The sequence below is a fragment of the Sordaria macrospora genome, chromosome 5, assembly GCF_033870435.1.
Source record: "Sordaria macrospora chromosome 5, complete sequence".
Lineage (NCBI taxonomy): Eukaryota > Fungi > Ascomycota > Sordariomycetes > Sordariales > Sordariaceae > Sordaria > Sordaria macrospora.
The window spans coordinates 1,703,033-1,726,121 of NC_089375.1; the positions used below are offsets into that span (position 1 = coordinate 1,703,033).

Genomic DNA, 23,089 nt, shown 5'->3' on the forward strand with positions numbered 1-23,089 from the left:
GGCTCTCCCCGACGCCCGTCGGATGTGCCTTGGATGTTCTAGAAGACCTTTTCTTTTCTGATCTTGATACAGGACGGCAATGTTTGCTTGTTCTTTTCCCTTCCGTGCATGCGTAGCAGGGTGGTAGGCACTATTTGCCGCGTAGAACCGGACGACGGCATCGCCGAGTTTCCATCCATGCCTCCAAGTTCATGAAGTTCCGTATCCGGATTTCAATGATTCCATTCCCACCGCTGCTTTCCACTGAGTACACTACACTACACCCTGAAGCGTCGGCAAGAATCGGCGTGGCCAACAAAAGTGCCACCCCAGCAAGCAGTACGTAGCAATATCAGGTTACAGTTCATCCAGGTAGGAACGAACGTGGGTCGTGGGGGTTTGGTTGGGGTCGTAGTTGGAAGTTGGGGGACGGGAAGGAAGCAGGGGACAAAATGAGGACTACGACGGTGAACACTCAATCAAAAAAGAGACCGTTAGGTTATTCTGGAGAGTTGCTGTCGGTCACAATCAATGACTGGAGCGGGAATGGCTTGTCATTCAACAAGGGAAGGAGCCGAGGAGTCTAGGGGTTGTGTCCAGTTGTCACTTCCGTGTCAAGACGTGAGGAGTCCATGTCCCCCGTGGGGAAGTGGACTGGAAAGTTCCGAAATCATTTCATTGATCATTGCCTCGCCTCCTTGCGCACCAAATGCCCTGACTAACAACATACATGTGGGTACATGTTGTTACTGGAGCGACAATGTACGAGTCGTTGATTGCGGTTTGAAAGAAAAACATGTCCTGTTATCTATCCATCTGTTTCATTTCCCACGGACTCATACTCATCGATCTGGGCTAGATACCCCCCCTCACCCCTTCAGACCTAATGTTGCTGCGTATTGCGGGTTGGCGAGTTGTAGGTGTACCCTGCAACGAATGGATCATGGCACTTCTCAAGATGGAGGTAGAATGCTGGATAGGTAAGGTAGGTAAGTAGATATTTTAGTTTTAGTCTCTAAAAACAACGTGTCGGGGATGAATACGTTGGGGAAAATCACATACAATGGGTGGCATCGGCGGCCTGCACGCTCACACCATAGGCCTTTTTCACTTTCCCGTCCTCATCCACGCTGCCCATGGCACTCTGCCGGGAAGCGACTTCGCAACCATGCTTCTGCACATGTTTAACGAGGTTACTATTTGATCGATAATTAAATATAATTTCTAATTAGCCGTTAAAAATGAAGTAGTATACTTTTATAGCGCTGCCGAAAGTATTGATTAAAAGAAGGCCAAATTGTATATTCGCTATACAATGTTCTTCTTTTCCAAATATATTTTTATATAATACCATTATGACAGGCTGGGGTGCACATGCCCAGACGGCCAAATCTACAAAAGATAGGACGATGTTCTGCTTGCAAGGCAGAACTCGGAATGCATACTATATAGCCAATGTCAACCTGTGACAACCATTTTTTTAACATCCGAATTAGATTGAGTTATTATTGTTTCAACCCCGTAATAATAATTATTTTAGTAAATTAAATATTGGGTGGTATAGCATTAGCTTAAAAGTTTTAATATATTAATATAACTATAATACTTCGCTATAGTAAGAATTTTGAAAAAAAAAATTTATTTTATTTTATTGAAATTTTAAAAATTGGATGCGTAAAAAAAGATTTATAAAATATATTATATCTCAAAATTGATTTTTAATAAGTAAGTATATAAGTAGCCTGTTTATATTCGCTTACGGATAGTAAATGTTATATTGCGCTTAAGTTAAGGCCGCTTTACTTATCAGATTATATTTTAACGCTGGTATTTTAATAGAATTATAAGCCCGGTTTTTCTAGGTTCTTTACATAAAAATCCTCAATACCGCTAATACTTTCCTAGTAATTAGCTACAAAGCGCTAATTGAACTGGTAGAGTTTTAGCTATTAGATTATACAAAATAAATTACTATTAACGTTTTATATAAAATTTAAAATATATTCGAAGTACTATTTCCATTTACTCAGGTAAATAAAAGAAGCAATTATATTCCGTGCCTACTAGTCAAATTCAATATTTATAGCACTTTAGCTTAAGAAGCTCTCTTAATATAAATAAATGAAAGAAAAATAAAAAAACGGGAAAAGGTTGAATAATACGTTTATAGTAATAGTAATCATCCATTCATATACATTTTTAATAATAAAAGAGCTTACTTATTTGTTGAATAGTTTAAAGATTAATTCTCTTTACTTTTAATATTTGGTATTAATTTAAACTCTATTACTAATAATATATAGTAGAATATATGACAGGATAGGGTGCATATGCCCAGACGGCCAAACTTATAAAAGATAAGACCATGTTCTGCTTGCAAGGCAGAACTCGGAATGCACACTATATAGCCAATGCCAACCTGTGACAGAATATTAAATGTATAAGCGTTAATATAAGGGTAATAACGCTCTTAAACTTCCTTTATAAATAAAGATACTCAGACTATAACCTAATTAATTCCTTTTTTAATACTACTTATTGTTACAGCACTGGCAAACTACTACATCACTAGGCTATGTTCTAAAAGAATACAAGTAACTGAATCTGGCAATTCGGTCGCTCAAGTAGTCTTATATAGTTGCAATGACAGTCAAGAGGCACAACTGCAAGGCTGCCATTACACTTATATTAAAAAGCTTCTATTACTAAACAGCTAATATAAGGCTACGATACTAAGAAAGAATCTTATACCCATTTTACAATATTAACTATTATTAGTAAAGAACGGAGAAAGCTAAGTAATTTTAAATACATAATTATTAATGACAAATTTAGCAAAGTGGAATTAATAAAACTAATTATCCTAATAACAAGAATAAAGGGCGCGAAAGTACTATTCAGTATATATATTTATAATTTTAATTTAGTTATTCATTTTGGAGTAAACAGAAGAAGAAAGCTTTTACAAAATACTTAAGAAATAGTATGCTTTTTACTAGAAAGAGGCGACGAATTACTAATTCGTATATTCTTGCTATTATTAAAATACAAATATATTAGTACTGTTGAATATGGGTAATTTGAGGTAGTAAATACAGGTAGTAACAATACTATTAATATTACTAAACGTTGTCACAGGTTGGCATTAGCTATATAATGTGCATTCCGAGTTCTGCCTTGCAAGTAGAACATTGCCTTATCTTTTGTAGGTTTGGCCGTCTGAGCATATGTATCCTAGCTTGTCATAATTGAAGGTTTTCGTCATAGGGTATCAAAAATTAAATTTTAAATATAATTAAGTAAGGTACGAATTAGGATCTATTAATACTAATTTTAAAATTAGCCAGGGTAAAATAATTAAAAAAAAGTCATTGGACTATTAATTATAAAAAGTGTATAATATATTAATATAATACTAATTAAGAAGGATTTGAAAAAGACGTAATATTGTATGGAGGAAGTAAGATTAAAAGAGAGTAACAAAAATTCTACTTTCGAATCATGTACATGAATGTAGGTAGAGACATAGTTAAAACGCTGGGACAACGGTGCCGATGCGCTGAAGTATTATAGATAAGATAAGTGGTGCTGTAACAGCTCCCGTCCTTTACAACGCGGCAATACCATTCGCTAAACTCAACGATCAGTTTTTCATCCTAGGTACAATCTTAAGTAGTTGGATCAATTCAAGCAATAAGGTACTTAGTATAGTATGACAGCTGGCATCATCTGGGCTGTCATATGCTTGCCATTAAGGCTCCCATTCACATGGGTGCTGTTCAATCAGGTCATTCCATTCACGGGTTTGGCTGTCACTAGTTGTCGCCTGTGGTCTGAGTATAAAACCCAGCTCTGGCATTGAGCCTTCCCTTTTGGGATTCCTTCCTTCTTCAGCCTTTTATTCTTAGTCCAAGATAATCAAATCGTACACAATGTGCTCTTTGGTTACGTCGTGATATATAGAGCGTACGTACCTTGTTCTTTTCAAAGGCGTGAAGATCCTTCCATCTTTGACCATCACTTCCACGTAAATAGCGTTGAAACGCTTTAGATTTCTCGTACGTAGGCGCTATGCTAAGCAGTTGAGTTGTAAATGTTTTAAATACGGAGTATAAATGTTGGGTGAGATATTAATTAAGTAAACAGTAATAAGGAATAACTTCAGTTTATATAGCTAGCGCTAAGTAAAAACACCTCAAATCTGATAGGAAAAGAATCTTATTAGTTACCTTACAACTATGATAGATAAGAATCAGTTTTAAATCAGTTCGATATTAATTCGGAATCGACTTAAACAATATTTAAAAGCTTTTTAAAATAAATTTAATATTTTTAAAGATTCTCCTGAACATAACACAATTTCTCTACACAGCCAAGCTTTGATTATAATACTTTGAAGATATATCCGTTTTAAGTAATTCACATGTAGTCTTGTAGTCTAAATCATATCATATTATTATATGCGTGATAGTTGGACAATGTCTTCCGATTAGTGTTGGTGTTGTTCTATTGGCTGCATCTTTCCAAAAGATTCACTTTCCGCGTTCAAGTGACAGCTCACCCTCATTTGTCCCGTCTCTTAGCCGTGCCCATCTTCGAGATGCCACCAGTTCTTCCTCTTTCTTCTTCAGTATGAAATAGTCATTTCTCGATTGCGCACCCCCAGCCGCTACATACGCGACACTCGAATGAATTTGAGTGCTCAATTGGACCTGAACCCTTGAACCGAAAGCAAGGCAAGACAACAGAGAACAGACTGCCACTGAACTGAGATGAACTGAACCAAGCCAAACCAAACCAAAGCAGGCAATAACCGAGGCAAGCCGAGCTAGCCTTACCTGAATCAACTCCCAAGTCAACTTGGCGGCTCGCCTAAATCGACCGTGTGCCATTCTAAATTGACTGTGTGGCTCCTATACAAATTTGCTGCCAAGATCCTAAGCTTGGTATCAACTTCGCGTTGCCCGCAACCACCAAGTCCTCGCCGAAAGTCATTGTTTTAAACGACGACAACGAAATCTCAAACATCTTTCACAATGCGCTGAGCTCCCATTCTCACGCGGGGGCCTCTCACCGGCCCCCTGCACCCCCGGAACTAACTCTAACCTAACTAACCCTAACCTTCGGGGCAGGTTGGTGACACAGTCGATTTAGAATGGCACACAGTCGATTTAGGCGGCTCGCAATCCAGGGTCTTCTAGAAATCCCTTGTTGGTCCCTTGGTCCCCTACTCCTGCCGTTATCCTCATTTGGGCAATTATGTGAAGTGTCCCCTACCGCTCGCTACGGAGATACACACATGCAGAATCCGGATTTATCTTACACACGCTTTCAATATCGGTTGAACCCTTTCGCTTGCTCTGGAGTCTCCACGTTTTGCCGATATCAGGGTATCAGCCAGCCAGCCAGCCAGCTAGTCAGTCAGTCAGTCAGTCAGTCAGTTACATTCGTTAAAAGGGTAGCTCTCGGCTCGTCTCGCTCCACGTCGTCAGGGTTCGTCAGGGTGCTGCTGCTCCATCGTGCTGATGAACCAATCGCAACCTTCACTCATCTCGGGAAGGGAGGACATGGGGGACATCAAGGGACCCTTTACCAAGACGAAGTTGGTGAAGGGGAGGAAAAGAGGCTAGAGTGAAGAGAGGTTAGCAAAATTCTTGGGTTACATGACAAAAACGGGAAGGGCGTGGTGGAGGAAGGCAGGAAGGGAAAGGGGAAGGTAGGAAAGAGAGAAAGCCAAGAAAGAGACCCAGAGAGTGCGTGGGGCAAATCAGATGGCTTGTTCGGCAGCACTTGGGCCGAAGGAAATTTGGGCAAAGACTGCATGATTTCGCCAAGTCAACGCCAGTGATGCCAAGAGGGAGAGAGTGTGTGGGCGGGTGGTTTGCGGAGAGTGTGAATGCCTTCAAATCTCATCACAAAAATTCGTGGGGCCCTGGAAGCTCGAAGGCCCCCTGACCCAGCTCCCCAGCCAGGGTAGCTTTGATGGACCTGGTTATGTTAACGTTACACGTAGGAAATCGTCCGTTTCCTCTTATTCCTTGGAAACCCTGACAGTGACAGTGACAGTGACATCCTTCGAGATAACCTCTCTGCTGGTTCCAGGCCGTCCGTGCCCTGACATCGTGCTCTCCGAGGGTTGTCGATGAAGTTGGGAGGGTTTGTGGGGGTTTTGGCTTCATCCTCTGATATCAAAGTGGAAAAAAGGCTAAACGGCAGTTACGTCTCCGTACACTAGCTTCACCGTAGCTTCACCGAACGAAGGGTCTTCAACGTCCGTCTGGGGGGGCATCATCATCAAAAGAGGGTTCCATTTGACAGCCTTGTCCTTTCTTCTTCATCTCGTTCCGTCCAACTGATAATGGAGCATCTTTCGGCAACCCTAGCCCAAAGGAGACTTTTTCATGTTGCTCATGATCTGATTTTGGCGTGGAGTTGGAAGGGCCTGAAGGGGAATTTTGGCGTTGAAGCTAAAATATAGTCTGGTGGATATCATATGGGCTCGGCCGGGTTGTTGATCCTCCACACTGACACAGCCAAAGACCCCAAGTGACATTTCTTCTTGGTGCTAGGACGAAGATGGAATGTTTGACCTTTTTTTCTTTCCCCCACGAGCCTTTGGCGGAGATAGAAAGGTAGATAAACTCGTGAGAGAGGGACGTACGTGATGAAAGAGAAAATGCTACCGTGATTAAAGTGTGCTGAGATGAAGTTGCTTGCAGATTCCACCAGAGTGACCGGCTACGGTAACCATTCGCCCTTTCCATCAGACCCTCCTCCTTCGTCTTAGCTTTCCTCATCTTCATTGTAGTCGGGTAATTCTGGGTCCTCTTCGTTCGCTTTGAAATCTTCTACAGGCTTGTGGCGTTTGGATCTTCTCTTCCTTGCTCCTGACTGTCCGCGAAGAACGCTTCGACGTTGCAGGCTGGCCTCCAGGGATCTCATCCATTTTATCAACGCCGTGAACTCAGCTCGCGACGGCACCTCTGGCAGAGGCGTGTCTTCTTCTTCAATTTCGGGGGTAGGGATCACCTGCAGCCAGGAGTGTTTCCACTGTAGAACTTTTTATCGATAGGTTACGTCAATTGAATGTACCCAAGATATCAGGATGAAGGAGGCCGGCGACCTTACTAGGGCACCATTCCCATCTTAACAAGCTGTCGAAGATTGCGACATGCGTTGCACGTCGTCCTCAAAACTTTCAATGCCCTCTCAGCCGCAACCGTTGCCGTGCGCTCAGCCCTCCATGCCTTCCAAGCTTGGACGACCAATTTGGGAGCAGATTTGCAACGTTTCCCATCGCCATGGCAACCCACGCATGCGGTCCGATTAGCTCTGAAAATAGCAGGGTGATAACATAAACTGTCAGCCTTACCACGCAAAGGTCCCCTACTGAAACATGCAAAGCAAGGTGGATCGTGAAGACGCCCCTTTGGTTCGGTCTGTAGTCAGGTAAGTTAGCTGTGATGTGGTTGAAGAGGACATACAAGTGGTCATAATAGACTTACACCATCTTCATCGTCTTCATCGTCTTCATCGTCAATACAATCGTCCTCTGTTAAAGCTGGCGAGAGACTCTCGCTTGACGAGTGTCTCTTGGTTTTGGGAACAACGACAACAGACTCCGAACGGTTGTCGACGGGTGTAGGTGCAGTGGAAGGAATTCCATGATGACTTTCTTCTTTAAATGGACCTTTTTCACCATTCACAACAAAAGGGCCAGCAAGAGCTGTAGGTCTACATGAAGTAGCCCGGCTATCAGGCACGGCGATGGGAGCTGGGAGGTGTGTACCGAGCAACTCGGGAATAGCATCTTGACCGTCATTGTCCTCTCCTTCAAGAATAGGCGAGGGCGAAGAAGAGGGGATTTCTAGGACGACAACGCTATGAGGCTCTTTCTTGATCGTTGGCGCCGTATTTACGACCACTGGCCCGGAAGAAGCAAGCACTGGTGATTCTGAAGACGTGGAATCACCCTCATCTTCAGAAGATGCCCAAGGGTTCTGTTCAGCCACATCGAGCCAAGGCATGATCGGCCGGATTGGTGTTATCTCGTGGCAGTTGACATTTTCGGCGACGACGACGACTCGAGGCTTCACATCTCACCGACCTTGAGTACAGTTCGCTGGGGATCGTAACATGACGTTGGCACTTTGGGCAACACATGATTTACACTAGCAATAGGCCTCGGTTTGCCCTCGGATTAATGGTTTTGGTGGACAGTTAGGGCATTGCTCTTGATTTTGTATGCTAGCGTCTCATGCCCTACGGGAGGCGAAAGTAGACGTTAAAAATAATAATAATAACAACAACAACAACAACAACAACAACAACAACAACAACAACAACAACAACAACAACAACAACAACAACAACAACAACAACAACAACAACAACAACAACAACAACAACAACAACAACAACAACAACAACAACAACAACAACAACAACATGACGTTGGCACGACATTGATAATGGATTGAGCCTTCCGTGAGGGGAACTTTTGGGGAACTGCACGTCAGCGCATATTACCCTAGAGCAAGAACCACCAACAAGCGTAAAAGCACCCAGGTCCTTACACTAACAATAACGGTACAACCGGTGACGTCGACGCTCTTGGGGCAGCTTCAACATCACGATCACCCGGTGCTGTCACAGCAACACAACGACCGGGATACGAGTTCGGTTCAGTCATGAAATTCACCTCCGCACATTCATCTTATCGTCTTTCAACGGTCTTTGACCAACCAACGCCGATCAATCTCTAACCGTGCAGGCCGTGCACCCGTCACGAACCAAAAGCCATGAAATCGTCCATCTGGATGAAACCGGACAAAAGACGGGAATTAACGACTCTCAGACAGGCACGGAACTTCCCTACACTACACTACAACCCGACATTCAAGCGAGCGGCAGGGGAGGGGACTGCGCAACAAAACTCCGAAGCGGGAGTCCGTTCACAACTTCACTTCACAGTCATATCACAATATTACACGTGCGGGGTAAAATCGAACGGCACTTCCCATCGAGATGTCGTATGCATCATCCCTCCAGAGCTCCAGAGGATGGAGGCCCTTCCCGCCTGTCTGCGCTTTGATAACGTAAGGTATGGATGGATTGGTGATCAGGGGTTTCAGGTTATCAGTCATCAGTTAACAATCCGCGCGAAGATCAAACGGAGCAATATCTCCACGGCAATTTCCGTACCTACCTGTCTCGAATGTTTCGTGTAAGGGCAGCAAGGGCAGGCTGTGTCTGAGTCTGAGGACCGCCGTCTGATGTTTGTTGGAGCTTCGACACGAAGCACAGACGGGGAAACAGCTGTTTCCCTTGGTAATCCAATCAGTTGATTAAGACGGGCATAGTCGGATTGGGTTCAAAGAAGTGGAAGCTGAGGCCTCCTCCTCGTCGTCCGATGGTGATGATGAATGGTAAGGGCGGTGACGGAATAGTCTGACTAACACACACCCCGGGCCCCGGAGCGCCGGGGCTCCGTTGATAGCCCAGATATGAATGTGATCGCCAATCGATTACACGCAAGAGAGACCGCATCCGATGACAGCGGAAAGAAAGAGGCCTGGACGGCTGACTGACTGACAGCTGAGTGAGACAAACGGATACCAACAACGACGACGACGACGACGATGGACGGCCATCCCGGGCTAGAAAGACAAGACGACGGCCCGTGACAGACGGACGGAAACCAACAGCCGTCGACGGGACGGCGGAGGGAGACGGGAATTTATCCGTCAAGGGAGAGGAATCTCAGACTCTCAATCTCTCTCTCTTGGCGTGCAGCGTGGCTTGCTGCTTGGTTCCGCGCCGCGTCCGACGAAGAAAGTGACAAAGCAATGATCTGTCTCTCTCTCTTGCAGCTATCTCTTTGTTTCACGGAGAATTCCATGATCCTTTCCAATATCGATTAATCCAATTCATTTTGACAGCAGCAGTGGGGTCTGGAGTTAAGAGGGAGGTCCTGGAGATATCTCTAGGTATTGTGACTGGACTTGTTGATATGACTGGTAGGCAAGTTCCGTCTCTCATCATGGTCATCACATGGGTTTTTATGCATGCCTGTGATAGATTCCTGATGGATTTGGAAGGTGACAGTGTATCTTCACGGCACTTAATTAGATCACATCGTTGGATTGATTGATTGCAATTGATCATGGTTTTAATGACGTGACAACTGACAAGAAGGAGAAGGGTCGGTACTACCTAGGAGGCTCAACTACAGCTCTGTTGCTGTGCTCCAATGTCCAGGACGGGTGAAGGACCCGATGTCCGTTACGATGTCCGATTCCTGGTCTGGGGGTTGTTGTTGTTGGATGGATGGCTGGTCGGGTCACCGTCACTATCCGAACGTCACCTCACTTTTTTGTGAACGAAAGTGACGAAGGGAAGAAAAACAACTGGGGTCAATCACAATACTGCGGGGTGCCATGTCACAAGATCGACAAACTGCTCCTCCACCGCCAGGTTTGATCCCAAGGAGGAAGGCTTCTAGAAACCTGCTAGAACCCTAACAACCTTGGAAGTATTGGAAGCAATTCTCGACGAACAGTGGCTGGATAGTTTGAGCGGGCAGATCTCTTGGCCGCCCTTCATGTTGCCATTTGCCTCCTCCTGTCTGTCACCGACAACACTGCCACACCACCAAGTCAAGTGCGGGGACTTTTTTCCGAAAGGCTGTGAAGGAAAAGAGTTGATGAAATAAGGAACGAACAGACCGGAAGGTCGTCCTTGTTACCAACTGCTTGGCTCATCCATGGGCGTCTTCTGGATTGCGCATCAATGCGGGAACGATGGGAAGATGTTGATTGGAAAAAGATGGGATGGATGGAAGGTGAAAAAAGAATACGGACAAGGCTTCCATGCATTAATTTGATGCCAAGCACGTATGCTCTGCGTGCGATCATATGTCATCCGATGTTTCGATTTTGTGGAGGTTTGGTTGTCGGGAACTCCCATGATTCCAGCCATCATCATCTTAAGTTCGGAGGGTTCTGGAGTGGGAACAGCTGACGGTGGACGAAGGATGATGTTGACCAAAGAAGTTGCGAACTTGACAAATTGGAAGGAAAAAAAAGGATGTCAATTCGAATGCTGATCACTCAATCGGCATTGAACACCATCAATGGCAGACGACGCAGTTATCTTCCATATTCAGCTGCCGTCTTCTGAGCCTCAAAACACCAATATCAAACCTCAGCACAACAATTCGCCAAGGTACCTCTACGCCGAAGTAAGCAATTTCAGGTCGCATCCGGGAGAGTATTTCTCCTTTCATCCCCGAACCGCCGCAGCAGCGACATCGGGCATCCGAACATATTGCGCATGTACCTCTATTTACCAGTCGCTTTACTTGTTCCTTGAGGCAGGTAAGTGGTGGAACAACAAAGTGTTGTAACAGACACAAGCGCCTTGCCGCAGTCAAACATGAAAAGAACAAAAAAAAAGGCGTCGTCGGCCGTCGCCCCATCTCGGGTCTAGAATCTAGTGTAGATGAAGGCACAGTCACTGGACCTTTTGTTCCGTCTGACAATGTCCGGGAATTATTTCCATTTTTTTTCTGACCTGAACCTGATAACATAAGCGGGCATCCCACAGATTGACATTGAAGTGAACATTGGTTCGGAGTTCGGACGGCTGGCTGGCGAGCGGTGCAAGGCCACGCTACCAACAATATTGAATGCCACGCCGTTCGTCCCTGTTTTGGTCCTAGATTTCAGATCTTACTATTCATCTGGTAAAACTGTCTAAAAATTGCATGTGGCATGTCTGCCTCGTGGCAGATTGGCTTTTGTTCCCTTCGGGTACGTTTACAGCTTGGGAGTCAGTCAGCCGGTCAGCTCACATGTGTTGATTTTCCAAGTCAGAATCCAAGTTTCGACTTCTTCCATTCATCCGCTGCATGTTGAAAAAATATCACTTTTATGGACACGGTGATAAATGCAAATAATTCCTGTTCAGCTGGACGGGCAGAACCGGAAAAAACACACACACTTCACCTGAGATGAAGAGTTGAGGCTGACAAGAAACTGACAAGAAGAAGAAAAGAGAACAAAGAAAACAAAAATCACCCGTTAAACCCTTCCATATTGCTTCCATCTCGTATGATACTTACAGCCACAGAGCACTTGCCTTGCTACCTACCGGTCACCTCCACCTCCTTTTCGCCCAGGAATCACCTCACTTCACCTCGCCTTACCTTGCTGCAGTACTATAGTGTAAAGTGTAGTGTACATGCGTGCATCGCTGCAGTGACACACACACTCTCTTGAACCTTCCACTCAAACCGCCTGGTGTATCACAGTGATACAGTACCACAACTTACAGACAAGGAGACAAGCAACTCAAGCGAGCAACAACCACCAGTCGTATCGTCGCACACAGCACCCCTGGTATCACGCCCAACTAGGTTGTGGTGTACAATTTTTGCCTGTCTGTGTGTCCGTGCGTCTGTGTGCCTCGTCGTGTAGCGAGTGACAACAGCTTCTTTTTGCTTTCAAGCATTGTTGCGGATCTCCCGCTGCGTAACCCCTCCTCTCTCTTTTACTTTGCCCCTCCCCTTTTTCTCCTGTCTTATGTCTCCTTTCCCGTTGGATGGGATGTTGAGTGGATGGATGGATAGCTGTCCGATGATGACACGACGGGAAGTAGAAGGGAGGGGGAACAACGTAAGATGTTGGTTGGATGGTGTGCGGAAAAAGTTCTAGAAGACTGTCGCTTGCCGTCGTAACATCAATGGTCATTGGCCGATTTAGATATAGTTGTACGATTTGAAGATTGGAACGATTGGAACGATTGGGAAAAGCAAGGCAATTATGATTGACGTTGGATTTCTTGCCTTGCCTTGCCTTATAAGTGATTTGTTGTTATTGATGGGTCCTATACTGTTTGGGTGTTAGGCGATAAGTCGGGTGCCAGCCGGAAAGCGTTATGATGTAGTGCTAGTATCCCGCTGTTAGTGTACACACCCTGATACCTTGAAGATTAGGCGGAGCAATAACAGACAGGCATGCCTCTTAATTGCTATGATCATGGGCCACGGTGAGGCTTGCAGGGCAGGGACCAAAAATTACACAACGAAATCTCACAAGCCGACAACATCAAGGCAACATCATACTGACACCGAGCCATGCTCACTGGCCGACTGAATCCTAGACCTGGGTTGGACAGATCTCATCTTTTCTCACCACCCACCCACCGTATCGCGTCACGGCAATGATCCTGATTGATCCTGTCCCATTGGCATTGACATCCATTTCATGACAAGTTGGTGTTGCACAACATCCAGTTTAGACGTCTGGTTTCCCAACCATTCGTTTTCTTCTTTTCAGTAACCAGTCAGTAAGCCAGTCTCTCCCCAGCTTGATTAATGTGTGTCGTGCCTGATCTTGACACAAACATGTCTTGTCCTGTTTTGTCTTGTCGTGTCTTGTCAATCCGCCCGTACGTGTGCATGTATTGTTTTAGTCCATGGTCCATGCCATGGGACAACGGGCGGCGCTTACACTGGCTTACACCAGCGGACGGGACAACGGGCTTCGGGAGTCGCTCGGAAGCACAATCTCTTCTTTAACGTTAACGTAAGACGTAAAATTCGCCTCCCAATTTCCTGCATCGTGCCAGTCACGACGCCCAAATGCGGCTATGAAAAAGTTTTCTTCGGCTGTAAGCGCCAACAAGGGAAAAAAAAAAAAAAAAAAAAAAGACTTGTTGCCAGTTTTCTTGACAGAATGTGGCTTGATTTTTCCTCGGACTGTAGCGAACTGCGAACATTTCAGCTGAGTCCCGTGAGCGCTTGGCACTAGACGCACAGTTGGCGCCGGCGGTGCTTCTAGAAGGGCACTCGACCTTTACAGCGCTATCTCCATGCTTGCATGCCTCTATAGCGAAGTCGCGAAGCCCGCTGCCGCGGCTCGCAAGCAAGTTCGAGGGGTGACGGACTGTGTGGTTTTCCTTTGATGAAAATTTTCTCTGCTTCGACTCTCTTTTTTTTCTTTTCTTCTTTTTCTTTCAACATGAACCATGTTGGTGATCTCGCCGGGACGGTTACATCCGGTTATGCTACCCCTTTACCAACAAAGTTGGCTAGGGGACATTAGACGCCAAGGGCGGAGCGAGGAACTTGTGTCTTTTTTCTTGATTTCCGTTATTGGTGTGGATTTGATGCCATTCCCAACTTGTAACTTGTGTCCGTTATGTCCACTATGGGATTGCTCTGCTCTATGGTTTTAGAAGCAAGACGCTTGAAGACGGTGCGGTGTGACTATGCGTTTTAGCTCAACTGAGTTTCAGCAAGCGGTGTGACTATGTGATTAGGAAGAGATATTACTGAGCGGGCAGCGGGCAGCACAGAGAGGGCACAAGTAACTCCGACCGTGATGTAACCACTCTCTCGGCTGACGGCTCAGCGGAGGGGGAACGTGGAAAAAGGCTACCGGAGGACGGTGAGGAGTTGATTGCCTCTTTCAAGCAAGGCCCTCCGAAGAAAGACTGAGGTCCTTCGGCTGAAGGCGACTCCTATTGGCGGTCAGATTTGGGGAGGAAAGGGAGTTAAGCTGCCTCGGTAGGAGCGCGCGGTTACCACAGGAAAGGAAACCTAGTTCTAGCCTCCTACCTGCCGTACGGTATGAATTTTGTGTAGCGGCTAATAGCGTAGAACAACGGGCAGCATGGACAGGCTACAGGGCAAACAAAAAAGGAGAGACTGTTCAGTTCCAGGTCAGGCTCCAGACTCTCGGTGAGAACCGGACAATTTCGTTGAGGCTTGTCAGGTTTCGTCAGGCTGGGCAAGGCTGGGCTGAATAGCCGATATCCGATATCTGATGGGATGCCAGTTTCCGCCTTTTCTACATTGCCGCCGCGCGCGGAAACCAAGAAAACTTGGCTTGTGCGGTTGTGTCGAATAGCACCGCGTGGTCCTGTTGCCGTGATAAGCCTTGTAAAAGCGACGACTGACAAGCCAGCCAGCATGAGCCGTCCGCCGAGGGCACGATTCATGTTTATCGACCCATGGCCGTGGAGTTCAGTCCCTTGGCTTTGGTTCGCTGGGAGGAGAAGATCACAGGAGGAGGGAGCAGAAAACCGTGACGAAACCAAAACTCTCGTCTGATGTCGGTCGGTCCATGTGGTTCATGGAACATGTCCCTCCCAGGAGGGGGTGTGGGCTTTGTGGAGAATAGAGTTTTGGCGTCCGCCTGGCCTAGCGCCGAAAAAGAATGAAGACCGGAGGATATCATGAGGTTTCGAATGTTGGCATGAGGTGCAAGAAAGTTGGCTGATGTGGTCCCTTTCCTCGTCGAAGCCCTGGAGCGATCATCGTTCCCGCGACAGACGAACCGGGCAAAACCCTGAGATCTCGGCCAGTTCGGGCAGGAGTTCATCAGGGTTCTCCTCTCATCTGGCTCGTGAACTCAGATCGTCGAACGCGGGCCGCATCATTCGCTTTGACCATTCGTCAATGCGTCTCAACGGTGAGTATCCTCCGTATCCTGGACCGGATATCGACTTGTTGACATTTGGATCTGTGACGAAACACGAAGACTCCAGTCACATATCCCTCGGTTGTTAGGTAATCATCACGGGGCAAAAACACGAGAAATGCTCTATCATTACCATTCTACCGGCCTCGAACCGAAGAATGGATGGGGTCGTTTCGGTCTGATATTGAAGTCCGTTATGGAGGTGCCAAGACCTGCCGAGTCGAGGCTGAGGCACCACAAAACCCATCAACATGGAGATGGCCAGTGGACACGTTTGACTCCAGTGAAAGAGCAAAATCCCCGATCTTCGCACAGTTTTCCTCTTCTTGTTTATGGCTACCCCTCGCCGTAGCCGTTGCCTTGTCTTGTTCAGCCCGGCGATTCGGCGTCGTCAGCTGTTCATGGGGCGGATATGACTGGAGCCTTCTGGAGCCGTTTGGGGGATGGCGACGGAGACGAAAGACCGGGCATCGGAGATAGGGATTTCACAGCCATTATTGAACGGCGACCAAAAGCCATGAACTTGGGAATGGCGTTTATGTTGTGGACATGAGCAAGCAGAAAATGGACAACATTTACAGTTTGTGAGGGTTGGCAATGTATTCGCTGCTGGGACGGGGAATTATCCTCGCCAACCTCGTGCTACAAGAGGCAGCACACGATCGGACTTGTGACACCTGGTTTCAATAACTTAACAACCTGAGGTACATGTGCATATCGCATATCTGCTGTGTGTCGAATGTGTGTAAGACCAGGTGGCAGTCTTCGGCTCCGGACACGGTACAAGTCTTGTACATGGTGGCTGGCGAATGGGGAGACGGACAGAGACGAGGCAACAAGCGTGGCAAGTGGCATTTGGTAGCGACGTAACTCGGATGTTTCCAAAGTGCTTCCAAGGGCCTTCCATCCTACCATCCCGCGCACCAGTTGTTGGTGTTCTCTCGCTTGCCGTGGTTGCGTTGTATCCAAGGGAGCATTGGCCAGTGGTCGTCCAGTGGGAGGACCGAGGAGCATCACGGCCTCTGCATTTACCTTGCAGCAGCACCAAAGTAGCAACCGGAACACGGCTTGACAGGTGGTGACGAAGGTGGTCTTGTAGCGTCTTGGTAGCGCAATGGTCTGGAGACGGACTGGCAGACGGCGTCGCTTGGCTCTGGTTGGCGCGTCTTGGAGATTGACAGAGTGACAGTCAATTTTGACAAAAGGGAGCGACGGTCGGAACACTGCGGTGAGTGCAAGAACGACAGAGTGCCAGTGTGACGCTAAACCAATCAGCGTCGTCTCATCGCAAGTGGAGCATGTGCGAAGGACCCCACCAATACGCCAGTGGGACCAGTGGAGCTTGTTAACGTTCTCTGGTTGGCTCGATGTTGTCCGCTTCTTCAGAGGTCAGCCCGAAAGCAGAAGGCTTCTAGAAGGCTTCTAGGCCGCAATGCATCCGCCCCACCTTCCCTCCGTTCACACTTGACCGCGTGCAGCCAGCCTGCCAGCCTGGTGGTTGATTGATGGCTTGATGCTTTTCACTGTTCTCACTTCACGATCCCTCACACCCTCCAACGGTGAGATGTGTCCGGTCCCCCAGTCTCGCCAATCTTCGCCAATCCAATGCTAATGATCCAGTCCCCGCTCCACTAGATTGAGTTTTAATACGACGCTGGCTAGCGATTAGTCAGAGTGACAAAAGAGCGACAAACGGTTGCCTCGTGGTCAGCAACTTGGGGACTTTGTTGGTCTCCAAAGGGTCAATCAGTCAATCACTCAAGCGAATTCACACTAAAAAAATGGGGAATTGCGTGACGGCCGAAGACGGGGTAGACGGTGGAGAGGAGGAGCCGTCCTTATCAGTGACCATGACCACTTCCATTCCACGAGGACCCCAGACCCAGACTTTCAGAGAGAAGCGATTCTGCAGTGTCATTCAATTCACAGATGTCTCCATGTCTCCAATGTCCCGCGGCCTCCTGTAGGCTTTTGACTGTTCCAAAGTCGCCCACCATGACGCCCATTGACGCCTCTTTAATCCGTAACCCTCGAGCCGCCTGATTCTCTGCTTTTAACTGGTCGAATCCCTTGACGGGAGGTGGCAGGGCTTTGCAGGGTTTTCGCAGGGGGTTGCAGACTGGCAAGGGCGTGGTCAAAAGGTGGCCGAAGGATGGACTTTGCACCAGTCTGAAGCCGTCTGAACCCACAGGGAATGGTGCGAGGAAGCTGGTTTGGCTGGGCAGACATTTCCCCAAGCAGCGAATTGCAGCGAATTGCATGCTGTCACGGCCCCTGTCGTCTCGTCGTGCCGCACCCACATCGACAAAAAGCACGTCCAGGGTGCTGGTCGCTTCACTGGTCACTTGCTTGGGACCGTGTTGTTGTTGCTGCCACTTGCTGCGCTCCTCTAGCTCCATGGCCATCTGCTAGTGGCTCTTGGCTTGCCGGCCAAAGAGGCACAAGAGGGAAAGAGGCACAAGAGGGAAAGAGGCACCCTGGAAGGCACCCTGGAGGACATGGTCTGGTTATTCATGAATGGTCTTGTCCCTTTCATTCAGTCCATCCTTTCAATCCAATCTCATTGACCTAAAACTTCCTGAGATGTCGAAGCCCGATCTGCGAATCTTGCCTGATCCAATCTCGGATTTATCTTTTGTGTTGTAAAAGGGAAAGAGCGCTCTTTGTTGATTGCCAGCAGCCCGCCCTCCACTTTCCGTGCACTGACAGCAGCCTGCTACTGTGGAGGAGCCGCTGAACAGCTAACAGCAACAGCCCACAGTCTAGCGCTCAAGAGGAGGAACCGCCCGACGCCGAACGGTCATCCCGCTGCCTCGCACCAAAGCGCTGGGACCTGGCAAGCCCTGGGACCGCCGCTTCTCGGGTGGCTCTTTGCTTGCACACAGCCTGTGGTGTGGGAAGCGCCCAGCGCCCCGTTTTTGCCATCGCGGGAACTTTTGGGTCTTGCGGCTTCCAGCTTCCATTCTTCTGGGACCACCAGTCCACCACCCACTGGGGGCACCTCCCACACCAACACGAGACTCGGTCGTCATTCGTCCCTTGCCAAACCACGGTTCCTGGCCCAGCTTTCTTCGCTTTCCCTTTTTGTACAGGACACATCCCACCCTCCCTTTTTAAAAACAGTCTTCAATCCTTTCGCGCGCAACCACCTTACCGGCGAACCGAAACCTTGGCTCTTGTCTCGCAAAGCCGCATCATCGTCAACATCCGTCTCAGTCAACCTCACTGGATCGACTCCACTGACCACTCACCGAACCGCAATCCGAGTCACCTCTTCGACCACTGCATTCCACCTCCTGTCGCCCTTCTGTTGCACCTTCCAGTCTTCTGCAATCTGCACCTGCAACTGCACCTTGCTTCTGCTGCGACTGCTACAGTACATACCGCCTGTCTGCTGCTGTCCACTAGCAACTACAGCCTGACTTGACCAACCACCACCGCACTACCACACCACAACATCAACAACAATCGACACCTTCCTTTGGTCGCCGCCTCATCCTCGCACTCATTTATTAGTCGTTCGATTCGATCCACTATCTTTCGATAATCGCCCAGACCTTTTTCCGTTTGCGACACCCGTGCTTCCGATTCTAGACGTCATTTGGGTGAAATCAGTTGGATTTCACTTCATCATCAACTTTGTTGGAGGATTCATTTGGACGACGAATTTCATCGACGACAATTGTCACATCACCACTACCGCGCCGACTTCCACTACTACCGCCAATCGACAAGGACAGGGTCATCATCGAGTGTGGGATCTCAGTTTATTGGGCGTCTGCTGTGTTGCCTAGCATCTCGTGTTGTTGGCTTAAACATACAGACGTAAAGAGACAGACAGGTTTACGATCCTGCTGCCTCCGCACTCAACCTCTAGACCCAGTCGCAGATTAATCGTGCTCCTGGGCTTACGATCTGGTCCGGTACCCGGTTACCCGCAGCTTTCTACGTGACATCTAGCCCACAGCGGTGCCAGTGTCCCAGCAAGATCCCAGTAGTCCGGCCACTCTCACGTCCTACGGCGGCACGCCTTGTCTTCAGAACGAGTCGACGACTTCGAGACCTGCCGCTTCCCGATCTGTCCTGCCGCAATTGGCTTACTAGGCCGGCAACGGAGCCAAAAGGTTACGTGCATTGTACGGTGTCGGGCAACCGCGCACTCCAAAACATTGTCCTTCTGCCATTCCCTGCACCTAGGCAAACGGCCTGTATATAACGGTCTTCTTCGGTCGTCAAGTCACTTCCGACCGAATGGAGTGAGGACGCTTCCCGATATCTGGTCCTTTTCTGGCTGCACAAGAGCTCCAATCTGCTCTGCAAGTCCAACCATCCACAAAGTCTTATAGATTCCTCGGCGCTCCGTGTTGGGAAGGATGCCACAAGCCCGGCTACGAACTTCGAGCCTCAGTCCATCGCGCAGGAAATCAGCGCGATTCACTCCCTCCCGTGCCTCCTCCGACTACGACGACTCCGACTCTGATTCCACCATGGCCCAATCCAGACCTACCTCCATGGCGATTCCGCCACCCTCATTGCGAGACATTCTGTCCAACATCGCGCCCCCACCATATACCTTTGGCGCCTTCCTCGCCTTCCTGTCTCACAACCACTGTCTCGAGACGCTCGAGTTCACCCTCGGCGCTGACCAGTATCGCAAGGCGTATGATGAGATCATGCTCGCGAGATGCCGTCCTACACATGACGGCCTCCATCACCTCCGAAACCTGTGGGAGAAGCTCATGAATGCTTATATCCGGCCCAACAGCAGCCACGAGGTCAACCTTCCGGCTCACGTCCGCGACCGGCTTATGCAGCTCTCTTGCGCTGAGCAACCGCCGTGCCCCTCGGAGCTTGACCAAGCAGTGGCTTACACTTATGATCTCATGGACGGTTCAGTACTCGGACCTTTCTTGGAGTCACTAGCACCTACCCCTTCGCCTTCTCCTGCGCCTACTCAGCCTACTCATTCTCACTCACACTCACATTCTCACTCTCACTCCCATTCTCACTCCCATTCCCGCTCGTACTGGAACAACCTGGTACACGACCCCAGACGCACACACGGTGGAGCCTCACCTCCGCCTCACCATGATGGCCCGCACTCGAACCGGTCATCAAAGGCCAGCGGCCTTCTTCCCCTGCACACTTTCGGGTGGCAGAGCGAGTCCTCCGGCCGATCGGCCTCCTCATCAACTGTGGCCGACTCCCCTATCGACAGCTTCATTGATGACAGCAGCTCTGGATATCCTTCAGGCAACGAGCCCATGACCCCGCCCACCACACCACCCAGCTCCGACTGGACCTTTGGCACTTCCCCCAATGGTATCTCCAGGGCCATGCACGCCAGCGGTTGGAAGAAGATGGGCGCTAAGCTTGGTTTGGGAAAGAAGAGCCGTAGTAAGCGCTCTCAGACCACTAGCGTCCCTTCCCCTGGATATGGGTACGAAATTGGTTTGCCTGATGCCAGACAGAGCACCAGCAACCCCTTATAGGGGTCACAGGTCATGCCAGCTCTTGATGGAGCCCCCTCTTCCCCCTGCCTCTATCCTACCGCCTCGGGTGAGTCCACCGACACGGACGAGTCGATGGAGGATGTAGCAGATGTCAAGTTGGAATTCCCACTTCTGGGCCAATGGGAAGAGTCCACCCCCGGTCAGCATATTGAGCATATTCCGTCGCCAATGGCCGGTAATAACAACGCAGTTCAAGATGCTGGCCATGAGGGGAGGCTTCACAAGGATGGCATGGCCGCAAAAGGCCATGCGCCATACATCAAGACGACGCCCGAAGGCGTCGCAAGGCGATTTACTCGCCCCAGAGTTAGAAGGACAGCTTCGAGCAACCCCAGAGTCACCAGTGACAAGTCGGCTGTCAACAAGCCCGCTACCAGCAGCCCGCTCCGCACTGTCTCGGCCTCAAACCTACACTCCAAGTTCCTCGCCATCGATCGCTCTCAAGGTCAGTATCTTAAGCCTCCCACCGTGGATCCTTACGGCTGGGAAGCTGCCTACGGCGGCGAGAAGTTGGAAGCCGATGATGAGCAGATCTGCCTGGAGAACTTTGGATTCGACGAAGCTACCCTTGCCAAGCTGACCTACCGTCGTGCTGGCGGAGAGCGTCGCAATCTCTTCCACCGCATGTTCGCTCATGCTCCGAGGGCAGAGGGTGCTGCCACGGCAACCACCACTCTTACGTCCAAGGCCTAAAAAAGCACCTCTCGCTTTAAAACCATATTTCCTACTTGTCTGTTTTCGGTCTGCGTTTTTCAACAATATACCCATCTATCGTTTGGCTTTTGCGTTTTTCTTTTTTCCTAGCGTCTTTACAACATACAATAGACTTGGTGTGTGGAGGAACTTTGCTCACGCAAAGGATTTCGGAAATGAAAGCACATTCATGGGAGATGCCGCAAACGGGATGACGATGCACATGACTTATACACTCAATATACGTCAACGGCTTTTTGTCTTTTCTGTTTTACAAACTTTTTTTACACTCTATTATAGCACAAACGGTTAATAGGGGGAAAGGGGTGTTAAAGGGGAGCAAAGCAAAGCATTTTCGGCGGGATGGATCGGATTCGGATCGGATCGGTGGTCATTCATGGTGGCGGGGTTTAGGCAGGCGGCTTCATCATCATACATAACTTTCGTTCATGTCCTTATGTCTTGACTCTTTTTTTTTTTTTTTTTTGAAAGTGTAACTGTACTCTTTGATACGAAAGAATGGGAGGTGGTTAAAACCGGTGGGCGGTTAGGTCGGTTGGCAGGCGTTTTTTACAGGGGAAGTCATTCATACAATGGCTGAAGATCACAATGAAGTAGTTGAGCATCAAGATTCAACATACATTTTACGCCACCTCATTACATCTTTCCAAGCTCTTGATTGTCGTGATTGTCTGTTCTTCCTGGAAACTTGGCATCGCAATTGGTGGACGAGTCCTCGCGGACACTTGCAGGAGTGAAACATCAAGGTATGCATCGCTCCTTCCTCACTATGACCAAGTTATTGACGCTTTCCAATTTCGAGCAGAAAATTTCATTTCCCTCAACATGCTCCTTCCCAATCCAAAACTCATCAGCACTCACTTCCGCACAGAATCAATTCCAACAATTAATCCCATACATATCCCGTGACAGAGGTTCTGCCATCATCATCGGACCCAAGCAAGCAAGGCAAGCAAGCAAAAATATCGAGGTGACACCATAACCGATCGGGTCCGGTAAAAGTCTCCGGCGCAGAGTCCGACAACACGTGTCCTGGTCTGGTCCAGGATCGGGTACTGCTTCCTTCAACCTGAGAAAACTGGCCCTCTTGTTAACGCCCATGTTAACGCCCATGTCAGCGCGGCTCCGTGCTGACGGTATTCGCCAGGGTCCCAATCAAAGACAAACAAACATTCGGGCATCGGCGACATCATGTGTGAGGTACATTAACAACTTCAGCGGCATCGTCCCATGTCGGCGGTTCCGTTCATGGGTTGGCCCAGGTTTGTCCGCAAAGGGTAGGTTGTCAAGGGGGGTCAAGGGTCGGGTGAGCAACGGGTGAGCAACGGATGAGCAAACTCGGGTACTGCTTCCTCTGCCCATGACCATGACCATAACCCTGACACTTCCATCGGG

The 23,089-nt window shown here is 48.5% G+C and overlaps 1 protein-coding gene across 1 annotated transcript; it reads left to right on the top strand.

Moving 5' to 3' along the window:
• Nucleotides 1-18,587: 18,587 nt before the first annotated feature.
• On the top strand, nt 18,588-22,131 carry SMAC4_04168 (uncharacterized protein). Its single transcript, XM_003346688.2, has 2 exons — nt 18,588-20,887; nt 20,969-22,131. The coding sequence occupies exons 1-2, from the start codon at nt 19,841-19,843 to the stop codon at nt 21,671-21,673; spliced, it is 1,752 nt and encodes a 583-aa protein (XP_003346736.1). The 5' UTR covers nt 18,588-19,840; the 3' UTR covers nt 21,674-22,131.
• The last annotated feature ends 958 nt before the right edge of the window (nt 22,132-23,089 follow it).